Source organism: Rana temporaria, chromosome 10, assembly GCF_905171775.1.
Source record: "Rana temporaria chromosome 10, aRanTem1.1, whole genome shotgun sequence".
In the NCBI taxonomy this organism is placed as follows: Eukaryota; Metazoa; Chordata; class Amphibia; order Anura; family Ranidae; genus Rana; species Rana temporaria.
Genome location: NC_053498.1, coordinates 19,645,291 through 19,658,770, shown reverse-complemented (window position 1 = coordinate 19,658,770; position 13,480 = coordinate 19,645,291). Strand labels below are relative to the sequence as shown.

The 13,480-nt window shown below is 46.6% G+C and overlaps 1 protein-coding gene across 1 annotated transcript in view; it reads right to left on the bottom strand.

The window, feature by feature from the left end:
- The window catches only part of CADM4 (cell adhesion molecule 4), a 658,906-nt gene that overhangs the window by 589,106 nt on the left and 56,320 nt on the right, over positions 1–13,480 (bottom strand). The window contains exon 3 of the mRNA XM_040327345.1: positions 5,134–5,453. Coding sequence (XP_040183279.1) covers positions 5,134–5,197 — 64 coding nt within the window. The 5' untranslated portion in view covers positions 5,198–5,453. The remainder of the gene's footprint in view (positions 1–5,133; positions 5,454–13,480) is intronic.

The following is a 13,480-nucleotide window of genomic DNA, read 5'->3' as shown; positions in this document are numbered from 1 at the left end:
GACGCTGAGCCATTCTTAAAACCTTGACTTCTAAACAGATCGGCGTTGTCACGATTGGCTTTCACCGCGTAGAAGGTTCTACATGGCATGGCGCAGGCGGACGGCGAAGGAAGTGCGGATTAAGGTCGTGGCGCGCAAATGTTTCTTTTCCTCCTCCTCCAATCTGTATTTGCTGGAGCAAGAAGAATTTTGAATAGAGGTCATTTGTTGCTGTGAAATAATAGCACCTGGTGTCAGTAAAGAGGATTTTTGGAGGTGTTGCAAGCTAAAAGCTATAACAAGGTGTTCCTGCTTCTGCAGAACAATTATAAAACCGACAATATAGGAAAAGAACTTGGCGACTTGTCATTGTGCTGAGGAGTTCACTTATTAACCACTTCCTTACTGGCCACTTAAACCCCCTTCCTGCCCAGACCAATTTTCAGCGCTGACCACGGCCGGAATTATCATTGGGCTTGACTGGGCTCAATGGGGGCCCCGGGCCCAATCACGGCAACCCCCCTGTTCTCAGCAATCGCGGCAAACCCCTCCTGCAATTTTGCGGCAATCGCGGCAACCCCCTCCCTCTGCAATCACCCGGTCGCTGCATTCTCAACAACTTCGGCGGATGGATGTCATTCTCGACAGCCCCCCCGCTCAACAACTTCGATGCTCCAGGAGGCCCCTTCACTGCAGCTGTCTAAGGGGCCTCAAGATTACTGAAGGCAGCCCCACCCCGCTCAACAACTTTGGTCGGTCGGCGGATCCCCCCTCCCGCTCAACAAGTATGATCGGTCGGCACACTGCTCCCCCCCTGCACTCAATAACATCGATAGGCCGGTCGGCGGATCCAGCCCCCCCACCCCCCGAACAACTATGATCGGTCGGCGATAACACCCCCCTCCGGTTCTCTGCTCCAGGGGGCCCCTTCGCTTATTAAGCCCAGGGGCCCCCACCACCCTAAGTCCTACCCTGTTGGTGACGGTCAGAGATGACTGGTGACGGTCATAGAGATGACTGGTGACGGTCATAGAGATGACTGGTGACCATCTGGTAACTGGTGACGGTCATAGAGATGACTGGTGACCATCTGGTAAGTGGTGATGGTCATAGAGATGACTGGTGACCATCTGGTAACTGGTGCCGGTCATAGAGATGACTGGTGACCATCTGGTAACTGGTGCCGGTCATAGAGATGACTGGTGACCATCTGGTAACTGGTGCCGGTCATAGAGATGACTGGTGACCATCTGGTAACTGGTGCCGGTCATAGAGATGACTGGTGACCATCTGGTAACTGGTGCCGGTCATAGAGATGACTGGTAACCATTTGGTAAGTGGTGACGGTCATAGAGATGACTGGTAACCATTTGGTAAGTGGTGATGGTCATAGAGATGACTGGTGACCATTTGGTAACTGGAGACGGTCATAGAGATGACTGGTGACCATCCGGTAACTGTGAAGGTCATAGAGATGACTGGTGACGGTCATAGAGATGACGGTCAAAGAGATGACTGGTGACCATCTGGTAACTGGTGACAGTCATAGAGATGACTGGTGACCATCTGGTGACGGTCATAGAGATGACTGGTGACCATCCGGTAACTGGTGACGGTCATAGAGATGACTGGTGACGGTCATAGAGATGACTGGTGACCATCCGGTAACTGGTGACGGTCATAGAGATGACTGGTGACCATCCGGTAACTGGTGACGGTCATAGAGATGACTGGTGACGGTCAAAGAGATGACTGGTCACCAGTCATCTCTATGCTTCCTATCCAGCGCCGGGCGATTCTTTCTCACGAGAGAGCCCGGAGAAGCACCGGGTGGCGGCGGGAGGGGATGTTAATTTCTCTGCAAATCCTTTGCTCTGGGTGACGGCCTTGCGGTCTGTAGTCTCCGAGTGACTTATTTAGGAATAGGTGTTCTCGGGACGCGGTGATGTCAGCGTGCTGCTGCCTTGTGAACATCCAGCGTCACTCATGTAGTGCAAACACTCCGGAGGAGACGGATGAATTATCCGGAGGAAATGGTGTGAAGTCTCGCACCTCATATTTAATTCCTGCTCGTTCTAGCAGCGTTACCGCAGAGCCGTGATACGGTGATGTCATTTTAGACAGGTTAGGAAACTTGTTTTTGTTAATGGCGAGACGGGTGTCTGTAGATCAGATGGCCGCGTGTGGATATCGATGAACGGTCTCCAAACTTCGAGACCTCAACCAAAGCTACAGGGAGCTTCTCTTACACTCTATTACCAAAAGTATTGGGACGCCTGCCTTTACATGAACTTTAATGACATCCCAGTCTTAGGGTATAATATTGAGTTGGCCCACCCCTTGCAGCTATAACAGCTTCAACTCTTCTGAGAAGGCCGTCCACAAGCTTTAGGAGTGTGTCTATTTTGGGGGGGGTCAGGCACTGATTTTGAACGAAAAGGCCTGGCTCGCAGTCTCCACTCTGAATCATCTCAAAAGATGTTAAATCGGGTTCAGGTCAGGACTCTGTGCAGGCCAGTCAAGTTCCTCCATGTCAAAGACATGTAGCAGAATAGATTTTTGCCTAAATTTTTGAAGAAATTTCATTATTTTTTGGATATGTTTTATAGCAGAAAGTAAAACAAAAGTTTTTCATTTTTTATTTAGATCACAAAAAAGAAAAAAAATCCAGTGTTGATTAAAACTACTCTGGAACTCAAGAGCTTAAAATCTGCTTTAAAGCAGCCCACACGGAATAAAAAAGGATACCTGAGCTTCTATTTATCAAATACATATTTTCATTGGAAAAAAAAATATATTAAAATTAGTTTTAGCCACAAACACAATATTATACACATGGGATTGCATCGAGTGAATAGATACCAAACATGTCAAGCCTTAAAATTGCACACGCCTGTGAAATTGCCGAAAACTAGGTTACCCAAAAATGTTACATAGGTGAGGCTTTAACTACTTGCCGACCAGCAGCCGTAGATCTACGTCATCTCGCGAATCAGCTAATAGGGGCGCGTGCGCGCTGCTGGAGGCGCGCACCCCCCACTCACCCCTGGTCCCGACGTGCTGCATGCCCGGCGCGATCACCCGCAATCGCTCGTTACAGAACGAGAATCGGGAGCTGTGTGTGTAAACACACAGCTCCCGGTCCTGTCAGGGGGAGAAATGACGGATCGTCTGTTCATACAATGTATGAACAGCGATCTGTCATTTCCCCTACTCAGTCCCCACCCCCTTTCAGTTAGAACACACCCAGGGAACATACTTAACCCCTTCCCCGCCCCCTAGTGTTAACCGCTTCCATGTCAGTGTCATTTTTATAGTAATCAATGCATTTTTATAGCACTGATCGCTATAAAAATGCCAATGGTCCCAGAAATGTGTCAAAAGTGTCCGCCATAATGTCGCAGTACCAATAAAAATCGCTGATCGCCGCCATTACTAGTAAAAAAAAAATATTAATAAAAATGCCATAAAACTATCCCTTATTTTGTAGACGCTATGACTTTTGCGCAAACCAATCAATAAACGCTTATTGCGATTTTTTTACAAAAAATTGGTAGAAGAATACATATCGGCCTAAACTGAGGAAAAAAAAAAGTTTTTTTATATATTTTTGGGGGATATTTATTATAGCAAAAACAAAAAATATTCATTTTTTTTTTTCAAAATTGTCGCTCTATTTTTGTTTATAGCGCAAAAAAAAAAAAAAAAAAAAACGCAGAGGTGATCAAATACCACCAAAATAAAGCTCTATTTGTGGAAAAAAAAAGGACGTCAAATTTGTCTGGGAGCCACGTCGCACGACCGCGCAATTGTCAGTTAAAGCGACGCAGTGCCGAACCGCAAAAAGTGGCCCGGTCATTGACCAGCAATATGGTCCGGGGCTGAAGTGGTTAAAGGTATTACCAGTTTAGATTGAACCATGGATGATGGTCCGAGATTCATTGCTCTCATTCAAGACAATGGCAGTGATATCAACGTAATTTATATTTACATCAATGTCCTCAGTCCCCCTTAACATCACAGCCCCCCCATTTACATCAATGCCCTTAGTTCCCCTTTACATCACAGTCCCCCCTTTACATCTGTGTTCTCAGTCCTCCTTCATATTACAGCCCGCCTTTTACATCAGTGTCCTCAGTCCCCCTTCACATCAATGCTCTTACATCAGTGTCCTCAGTCCTCCTCCACATCATAGTCCCTCTTTATATCAGTGTCCTCAGTCCCCCTTCACATCACAGTCCCCCCTTTACATTAATGCTCTTATATTAGTCTCCTTAGTCCCTCTTCACACCACAGTCCCCCCTTTACATCAATGCTCTTATATCATTGTCCTCAGTCCCCCTTCACATCATAGTCCCCCCTTTATATCAGTGTCCACAGTCCCCCTTCACATCACAGTCCCCCCTTTACATCAATGCCCTTAGTTCCCCTTTATATCACAACCCCCTCCCCTTTACAGCACAGTCCCCCCTCTACATCTGTGTTCTCAGTCCTTCTTCACCCAAAGCCCCCCTAACCTCTAGCCCGGTGGTCCCCAGAAGCCCGGATGGCATCGCCTTTATTTAAAAAAAAAATAACATAAAATAAAAAAAATAAAAATTTGTCTGCACCCAATGCCCCCCCGACCTCTAAGGGGTCCCCAGGGCCCCATATGGCATCCCCCTTTTTTAGGTCAGCACCGAAAGCCCCCCCCCCAAGCTCTAAGGGGCCTGGTGGTTCCCAGGGCCCCAGATGGCACCCCCCCTTTTTTTTAATTTGCGGCGGCAGCCCTCCTGCTTCTTGATTCGCGGCGCCCCCCCCATTCTCAATTCACGCCGCTCCCCCGCTTCTCAACTTGCGGCAGCAGCACCCTCTCCCCGGACCTCTGCTCCAGGAGGCCCATACCTGAAGCTGTATAAGTGGCCCCAAAATTCCTGATGGTGGCCCTGTGTGTGTATACTGTGTATGTATACTGTGTGGCCCCATAATCTGCTATTGCTCGGGGGCCCCATGAGTTGTCAGTCCTCCCCTGACCCCCATATGGCTTCCTTTGCAGCTTGGAAGGAGCCATAAAAAAAATACAGCTTCACTGCCTGTTTACCAACAAAACTAGGGCGGAAGGACAATTTTGCCCCAAAATTTCTCATTTGGGCTAAAAACTGTAAATTGACCCACCTGGTTCTGCTCTATGATTTTCTCCATATTCCTCCACAGTGCAAAGGGAGTCGGATCTCCACATCTATTGGACATTACGGAGAATATATCATGGCTCTTGTTGCTCTGTTATGGCTCCAGACAAATGAACTCAATGGAGTCCCTGGGAGACGTATGAAGGTTTCATCTGATTCAAATCAGTGGCAACCACCCAAAAGACATTAATTGGTTTCAGGTTGAGTTTCCCATCACATGGTTTTGAATTGACTCCTGCTGGAACTTGGGAGATCTTCCAAATGCTCTCTGTATCCTTGTTGGAGAGGTTTTCCTTGCTTCCTGTTCTGGAAATGGAGAAAAATATCTCAAAAGGGGTCACAAGGAGCAAGAAGAACCAGGCAGAGGTTTTAGGCCTCCCCGACCACTCTACGACTTGGTTGCATTTGGTCTTTAGATGGTCTTGTCTTGATATCCACCTAGCTGAGTTAAAGCGGAGGTTCACCCATAGAGAACACTATTTCCCCTTAGATGGATGCTCGTTTTGTCTAGGGGAATCGGCTATTTGTTTTAAAATATGACCTGTAATTACCGTTTACGAGATGCATCTTCTCCGTCGCTTCCGGGTATGGGCTGCGGGACTGGGCGTTCCTTCTTGATTGACAGTCTTCTGAAAGGCTTCCGACGGTCGCATCCATCGTGTCACGATTTTCCGAAAGAAGCCGAACGTCGGTGCGCAGGCGCAGTATAGAGCCGCACCGACGTTCGGCTTCTTTCGGCTACTAGCGACGCGATGGATGCGACCGTCGGAAGCCTCTCAGAAGACTGTCAATCAAGAAGGAACGCCCGCTCCCGAAGACCCATACCCGGAAGCGACGGAGAAGATGCATCTCGAAAACGGGTAAGTACGGATCATATTTTAAAACAAATAGCCGATTCCCCTAGACAAAACGAGCATGAAGCTAAGGGGAAAAGAGAAAAAAAAAACTAATTGGGTGAACTCCCGCTTTAACCATTTAAGCCCCCGGACTATTATGCAGGTAAAGGACCAGGCCCCCTTTTTGCGATTCGAGACTGCGTCGCTTTAACTGACAATTGCGCGGTCGTGCGACGTGGCTACCAAACAAAATTGGCGTCCTTTTTTCCCCCACAAATAGAGATTTATTTTGGTGGTATTTGATCACCTCTGCGGTTTTTATTTTTTGCGCTATAAACAAAAATGCAATTTTGAAAAAAAAGTAATGTTTGAGTCACTGACCTGGAATAAGTATTACAGTGGAACCTTGGTTTACGAGTAACGCAGTTAACGAGCATGTATAAACAAAAATTAAATTTTTTTTTTTTACTTTTTGCTATAATAAATATCCACCAAAAATATATAAAAAAAACTATTTTTTTCCTCAGTTTAGGCCGATACGTATTCTTCTACATATTTTTGGCAAAAAAAAAATCGCAATAAGCATTTATTAATTGGTTTGCGCAAAATTTATAGCGTTTACAAAATAGGGGAACGTTTTATGGCATTTTTATTAATATTTTTTTTTATTAGTAATGGCGGCGATCAGTGATTTTTATCGTGACTGCGACATTATGGCGGGACACATCGGACACATTTTTGGGACCATTGTCATTTATACACCGAAAAGTGCTATAAAAATGCACTGATAACTGTAAAAATTACACTGCCAGTGAAGGGGTTAACCAGGAGGGGGCGCTGTAGGGGTTAAGTGTGCCCTAAGGGAGTGTTCTTACTGTGGGGGGCGTGGCTGTGCGCGTGACGTCACTGATCGTCGTTCCCTAACTCCGGGAACAGACGATCACTGACAGCCACACTAGGAAGAACGGGGAAGGTTTGTTTACACTTACCCCTCTCTGTGACCCGATCGCGGGACACCGGCGGCGATCAGGTCCCGCAGCCGCGGTCACGGAGGACAGGACCGGGTAAATTGCCAGCACAGTTTCCTCTTACTTCCTGTCTTTTTGACTCCCCAGGTAATGGGGAAAAATCTCCCGAAAGGGGTCACAAGGTGCACAAAAGCACCAGACAGTGGATATAAGTCTTCCCCGACCTCTCCACAAATGGAAATAGTTTCGGTGAGATTTGGTCTTTAACCGCTTGCCGATTGCCTCCTGTACTTTTACGTTGGCAGAATGGCACGGCTGCGCAAAGTAACGTATATTTACATTACTTAGAATTTCGCGCTGTGCGGTGCACCGTGACCGTGCCCGCGGACTCGATGTCTGCCGGTGTCCCGCGATCGGGTCACAGAGCGGCAGAACAGGGAGAGGCCAGTGTAAACAAGGCATCGGGAGCAGCGATCAGTGTCGTGTCACAGTAAGCCCCGCCCCCACACAGTTATAATCACTCCCTAGGACACACTTAACCCCTTTCTCGCCCCCTAGTGGTTTACCCCTTCACTGCCAGTGTCATTTACACAGTAATCAGTGCATTTTCATAGCACTAATCGCTGTATAAATGTGAATGGTCCCAAAATGGCTTCAAAAGTGTCCGCCATAATGTCGCAGTCACAATAAAAATCGATGATCGCCGCCATTACTAGTAAAAAAAAATTATTAATAAAAAAAGGCAAAAATCTATCCCCTATTTTGTAGACGCTAGAACTTTTGCGCAAAGCAATCATTAAACGCTTATTGCGATAATTTTTTTTTTTTTACCAAAATTATGTAGAAGAATACGTATCGGCCTAAACTGAGGAAAAAACTTTTTATATATTTTTGGGGAGATATTTATTATAGCAAAAAGTTCTATTTTTGTTTATAGCGCAAAAAAAATTGCAGAGGTGATCAAATACCACCAAAATAAATCTCTATTTGTGGGGGAAAAGGACGTCAATTTTGTTTGGGAGACATGTCGCACGACCGCGCAATTGTCAGTTAAAGCGACGCAGTGCCGAATCGCAAAAAGTGGCCTGGTCATTTGGCAGCCAAATCCTCCAGGGCTGAAGTGGTTAATTGATGGTCTTTCCTTGATGTCTGTCTGGCTTAGATGGCTATGATTGATAAACGAATTGTACACCATTTAGCAGGTAAATGGAATGCATTGCAAGCAAGGGGGGGACATAAGATAGGAGATGTAAGAAGGTTGCATGTGATTTACATGTTTAGCATTCCCCAAAAACATATTCATTAGTTTCAGGTTGAGTTTTCCACCACAAGGTTTTGGTTCTACTCTTGCTGGGTCTTGGGAGATTTTCCAACTGCTCTTTGTATCCTTTTTGGAGAGATTCTTTGTTTTGTTGACACACAAAAAGGAATGGAGGAAAAATCTCTCAAACGTGGTCACAAGGAAGATGGCCGCCAGACAGAGGTTTTAAGCTTCCCTGACCCCTCTACAACTTGGTTGGATTTGGTCTTTAACCACTTAAGACCCAGACCTTTATGCAGGTAAAGGACCTGGCCAGTTTTTGCGATTCGGCACTGCATCACTTTAACTCACAATTTCGCGGTCGTGCGACGTGGCTCCCAAACAAAATTGGCGTCCTTTTTTCCCCACAAATAGAGCTTTCTTTTGGTGGTATTTGATAACCTCTGCGGTTTTTATTTTTTGCGCTATAAACAAAAATAGAGCGACAATTTTGAAAAAAATTCAATATTTTTTACTTTTTGCTATAATAAATATCTCCAAAAAGATATAAAAAAAAAAATGTTTTCCTCAGTTTAGGCCGATACATATTCTTCTACCTATTTTTGGTAAAAAACAAAAATCACAATAAGCGTTTATCGATTGGTTTGCGCAAAATTCATAGCGTTTACAAAATAGGATATAGTTTTATTGCATTTTTATAAAAAAAAAATGTTTTACTACTAATGGCGGCGATCAGCGTTTTTTTTTTCGTGACTGCGACATTATGGCGGACACATCGGACAATTTTGACACATTTTTGGGACCATTGTCATTTTCACAGCAAAAAATTCTATAAAAATGCATTGTTTACTGTGAAAATTACAATTGCAGTTTGGGAGTTAACCACAGGGGGGCGCTGTAGGGGTTATGTGTGACCTCATATGCTTTTCTAACTGTAGGGGGGCGGGAATGGACGTGTGACGTCATTGATCGTGTTTCCCTATATTAGGGAACACACGATCAATGAAGCTGCCACTGTGAAGAACGGGGAAGCTGTGCTTACACACAGCTCTCCCCGTTCTTCAGCTCCGGGGACCGATCGCAGGACTCTGGCAGCGATCGGGTCCCGTGGCCGCGGTCACGGAGCTTCGGACTTAAAGTGGACGTACAGGTACGTGCTTGTGCCCAGCCGTGCCATTCTGCCGACATATATCTGCAGGAGGCGGTCCTTAAGTGGTTAATAGATGGTCTTGTCATTTCTGTGGTTATGTCGTTGCCATGGAAACATTTGCAAAGGGGAGGAGTTAGTAAAAATGACCACACGCCCATGTGGGGGGCGCCAGAAATATTTCTGTACCCAGGCGCCTGTGACCCTAGGATCGGCCCTGCGCACCAGACCGAGGTTTTAAGCTTCCCCGACCTGTTTACGGCTTGGTTGGATTTGGTCTTTAGATGGTCTTGTCTTGATGTCCATCTAGCTTAGTTAGCAAAGATTGATATCCGAATCATACACCATTTAGCAGGTAAATTGCAAGCAAAGGTTCCTCTTACTTCCTGTTCTGTTGACCACCCAGGAAATGGGGGGGGGGGAAATCTCACAAAAGGGGTCACAAGGAAGAAGACGCACCAGCAGGGCCGATCCTAGGCAGGGTGCTTTGGACCAGGCGCCTGCAGAGGTGGGGGTGCCGAAGTGCCAGATTTCCCCCTTACTTCTGGCAGTGCTCAGGAGAGGGGCCGCTCCTCTTCCTGACACAAGGGTTCTAGTTTTCAGTGGCTGCTGATGTGCAGGAATGAATTCCTCACACTGGGAGTCTGGGATCCCGCACTGTCTCTACCAACTCCAGTTGGAATCTCTCCCCTTGTCATCTCTATCTCGGGCTGCAGAGAGAACCAAGGTGAGTCACAGTGTTCAGTGTGCTGTGTGCTGGAGGATGGAATCCCCAGCATCCATTTACACGTGCTCTGGGCTGCCCCAGCTCTAGATGTTTTATGGCATGATAGATTGCATATGATACACAGCCCCTGTCCCTTCCCATGCCTCAGTAGTTCATCTACAGATGTGATGTATAATGAGATGTACTAAGAGCCCTTTCACACTGACAGTGCTGGGGCGTCAGCGGCAAAGCTCTGCTAGTTTTAGCGGCGATTTACCATAGTTTTAGAGGTACTTTTAATCCCCACTAGCGGCCAACTAAAGGGTTCAAAGAGCCACTGCCGAGGAGCTTTGCAGGCACTGACCATTGATTTCAATGGGCAGGGGCGCTTTAGGAGCAGTGTATACACACACTAAAGCGCCTCAAAGAATCTACTTGCAGGACATTTTTGGACGTCCTGCCAGCGCACCGCTCCAGTGTGAAAGCATTTGGGCTCTCAACCTGGGATTGCAGATGAAGTTTTTCCAGGAGCTATTTTTAACGCTAAAGCACCTGAAAAATGCCTCCAGTGTGAAAGGGGTCTAATGGGCCATCTTCTGTACTATGTCTGCAGTCTCTGACCATCTCCTATATCATGTCTGCAGTCTCTAATCATCTCCTGTACTACGTCTACAGTCTCTGACCGTCTCCTGTACTATGTCTGCAGTCTCTGACGTCTCCTGTACCATGTCTGCAGTCTCTGACCGTCTCCTGTACCATGTCTGCAGTCTCTGACCGTCTCCTGTACCATGTCTGCAGTCTCTGACCGTCTCCTGTACCATGTCTGCAGTCTCTGACCGTCTCCTGTACCATGTCTGCAGTCTCTGATCATCTCCTGTAGCATGTCTGCAGTCTCTGACCGTCTCCTGTACCATGTCTGCAGTCTCTGACAATCTCCTGTACCATGTCTGCAGTCTCTGACAATCTCCTGTACCATGTCTGCAGTCTCTGACCGTCTCCTGTACCATGTCTGCAGTCTCTGACAATCTCCTGTACCATGTCTGCAGTATCTGAACGTCTCCTGTACTATGTCTGCAGTCTCTGACCGTCTCCTGTACCATGTCTGCAGTCTCTGACCGTCTCCTGTACCATGTCTACAGTCTCTGACCATCTCCTGTACCATGTCTGCAGTCTCTGACCGTCTCCTGTACTATGTCTGCAGTCTCTGACCATCTCCTGTACTATATCTGCAGTCTCAGACCATCTCTTGTACTATGTCTGCGGTCTCTGATCATCTCCTGTACCATGTCTGCAGTCTCTGACCGTCTCCTGTATCATGGCTGCAGTCTCTGACCGTCTCCTGTACCACGTCTGCAGTCTCTGACCGTCTCCTGTACCACGTCTGCAGTCTCTGACCGTCTCCTGTACCACGTCTGCAGTCTCTGACCGTCTCCTGTACCATGTCTGCAATCTCTGACCGTCTCCTGTACCACGTCTGCAGTCTCTGACCGTCTCCTGTACCATGTCTGCAGTCTCTGACCGTCTCCTGTACCACGTCTGCAGTCTCTGACCGTCTCCTGTACTATATCTGCAGTCTCAGACCATCTCTTGTACTATGTCTGCGGTCTCTGATCATCTCCTGTACCATGTCTGCAGTCTCTGACCGACTCTTGTAGTATGTCTGGGGGTCTTTCTAACAGACTCTCTAACAGAAGCCCTCTCTGTGTCCATCAGAGAGGCCCCCCTCCAGGTCCCAATAAAGTACTCTGCTTATCTTCTTGTATTTTTACTGTAAAGAGATCATGTAAGGATCCCAGGGTAATAAAGACTTCGCGGGGAAGCATTTCTGTGGTTATGTCGTTGCCATAGAAACATTTGGAAGGGGAGGAGTTAGTAAAAATGACCACACCCATGTGGGGGGGCGCCAGAAATATTTCTGCACCCAGGCGCCTGTGACCCTAGGATCGGCCCTGCGCACCAGACTGAGGTTTTCGCTTCCCCGACCTGTTTACGGCTTGGTTGGATTTGGTCTTTGGATGGTCTTGTCTTGATGTTTATCTAGCTTAGTTAGCAAGTATTGACAGCCCAATCTTTTACAATTTAGCAGGTAAATTGCAAGCAAAGGGGGAACAATACATTGCAAGAGCTGTTATATATAAAAAAAAAGTTCCGTTAAACCTCCATCAACTCACAACTTGTGACGGCATGAGCCCATTAGGCTGACTTTTTTCCGATAAGATTTCTGAAATTTCAGATGTATCGGGAATGAGATTTTTAATTGTTCCATCTTTAGTGCTTCAATTTCTGAATATAAAACTATCTATAAATGTTTATAGGATTTTACCCCCTGGCGACCACTAAAGATATTATACTATTTGTAGCTGATGTTTTTGCAAACGCTTGTTATCTTGCCACAGCGTTTTTTTTCCCCGCATACGGAATTACAATGGCACAGTATTCCTCCAATAGCTTTTTTTTTGTTTGTTCTCTTTTCTTTGTTCTTTTAATAACCGTTATTGTGTTTTCTGTATCTAAACAAGACCAATACTATGAGAAATTCCTCCATGCTGTTCCTTGTGTTCTTTAAGTAAACCGTGGCTCATGCAGGGAGGTAGAATACCGGGAACTTGCGGGTATTGGAGATCGTGAGATGTTCTTATTTTTCGGCTACAATGTGGCGTAGAGTTGGTTGGCCTGGCTTTTTCATAGATGATGGCCTGGCTCCTTCTCATCTATGAAAGAGCCAGGCCATCCAACTCTACGCCACATTGTAGCCGAAAAATAAGAACGTCTCATGATCTCCAATACCCACAAGTACCCGGTATTCTTGAGCCATGGTGATGGTTGGAAGTAGGGCTTAGGTTTAGAAGGGGCTCTTAGGGAAGACCTTTTTCTCAACGGGAACGTGGGGGAACGCAGTTCCGGCACCTCCAGAACAGAATATTAGTAATGGCAAGGGGTGCTGAAGGATCTATTGATGCTGGTGCTGGGGAATCTGTTGTTACTGGAGGGAACCTATTTGCTGAGGATGGGGGAATCTATTGTTGCTGTTTTTTTTCTTCTGTTGTTCATGGGGGATCTATTGTTTCTGGGTTCGTCTTCTGTTGTTCATGGGGGATCTATTGTTGCTGGGTTCGTCTTCTGTTGTTCATTGGGAATCTATTGTTGCTGGGTTCGTCTTCTGTTGTTCATGGGGGATCTATTGTTGCTGGGTGAGTCTTATGTTGCTGGGAGGGATTTACTTTTGAAGAAGGGGATCTTTGTTGCTGGCTGCTGGAGGGTCTATTAATGTTGGCTACTGGGGAATCTATTGGAGCTGGAGGGACTTAGGCCTCGTACACACCAGCGGATCTGTCCGATGAAAACGGTCCGCGGACCGTTTTCATCGGACATGTCCGCTGCCGGATTTTGGTCTGATGGCTGTACACACCATCAG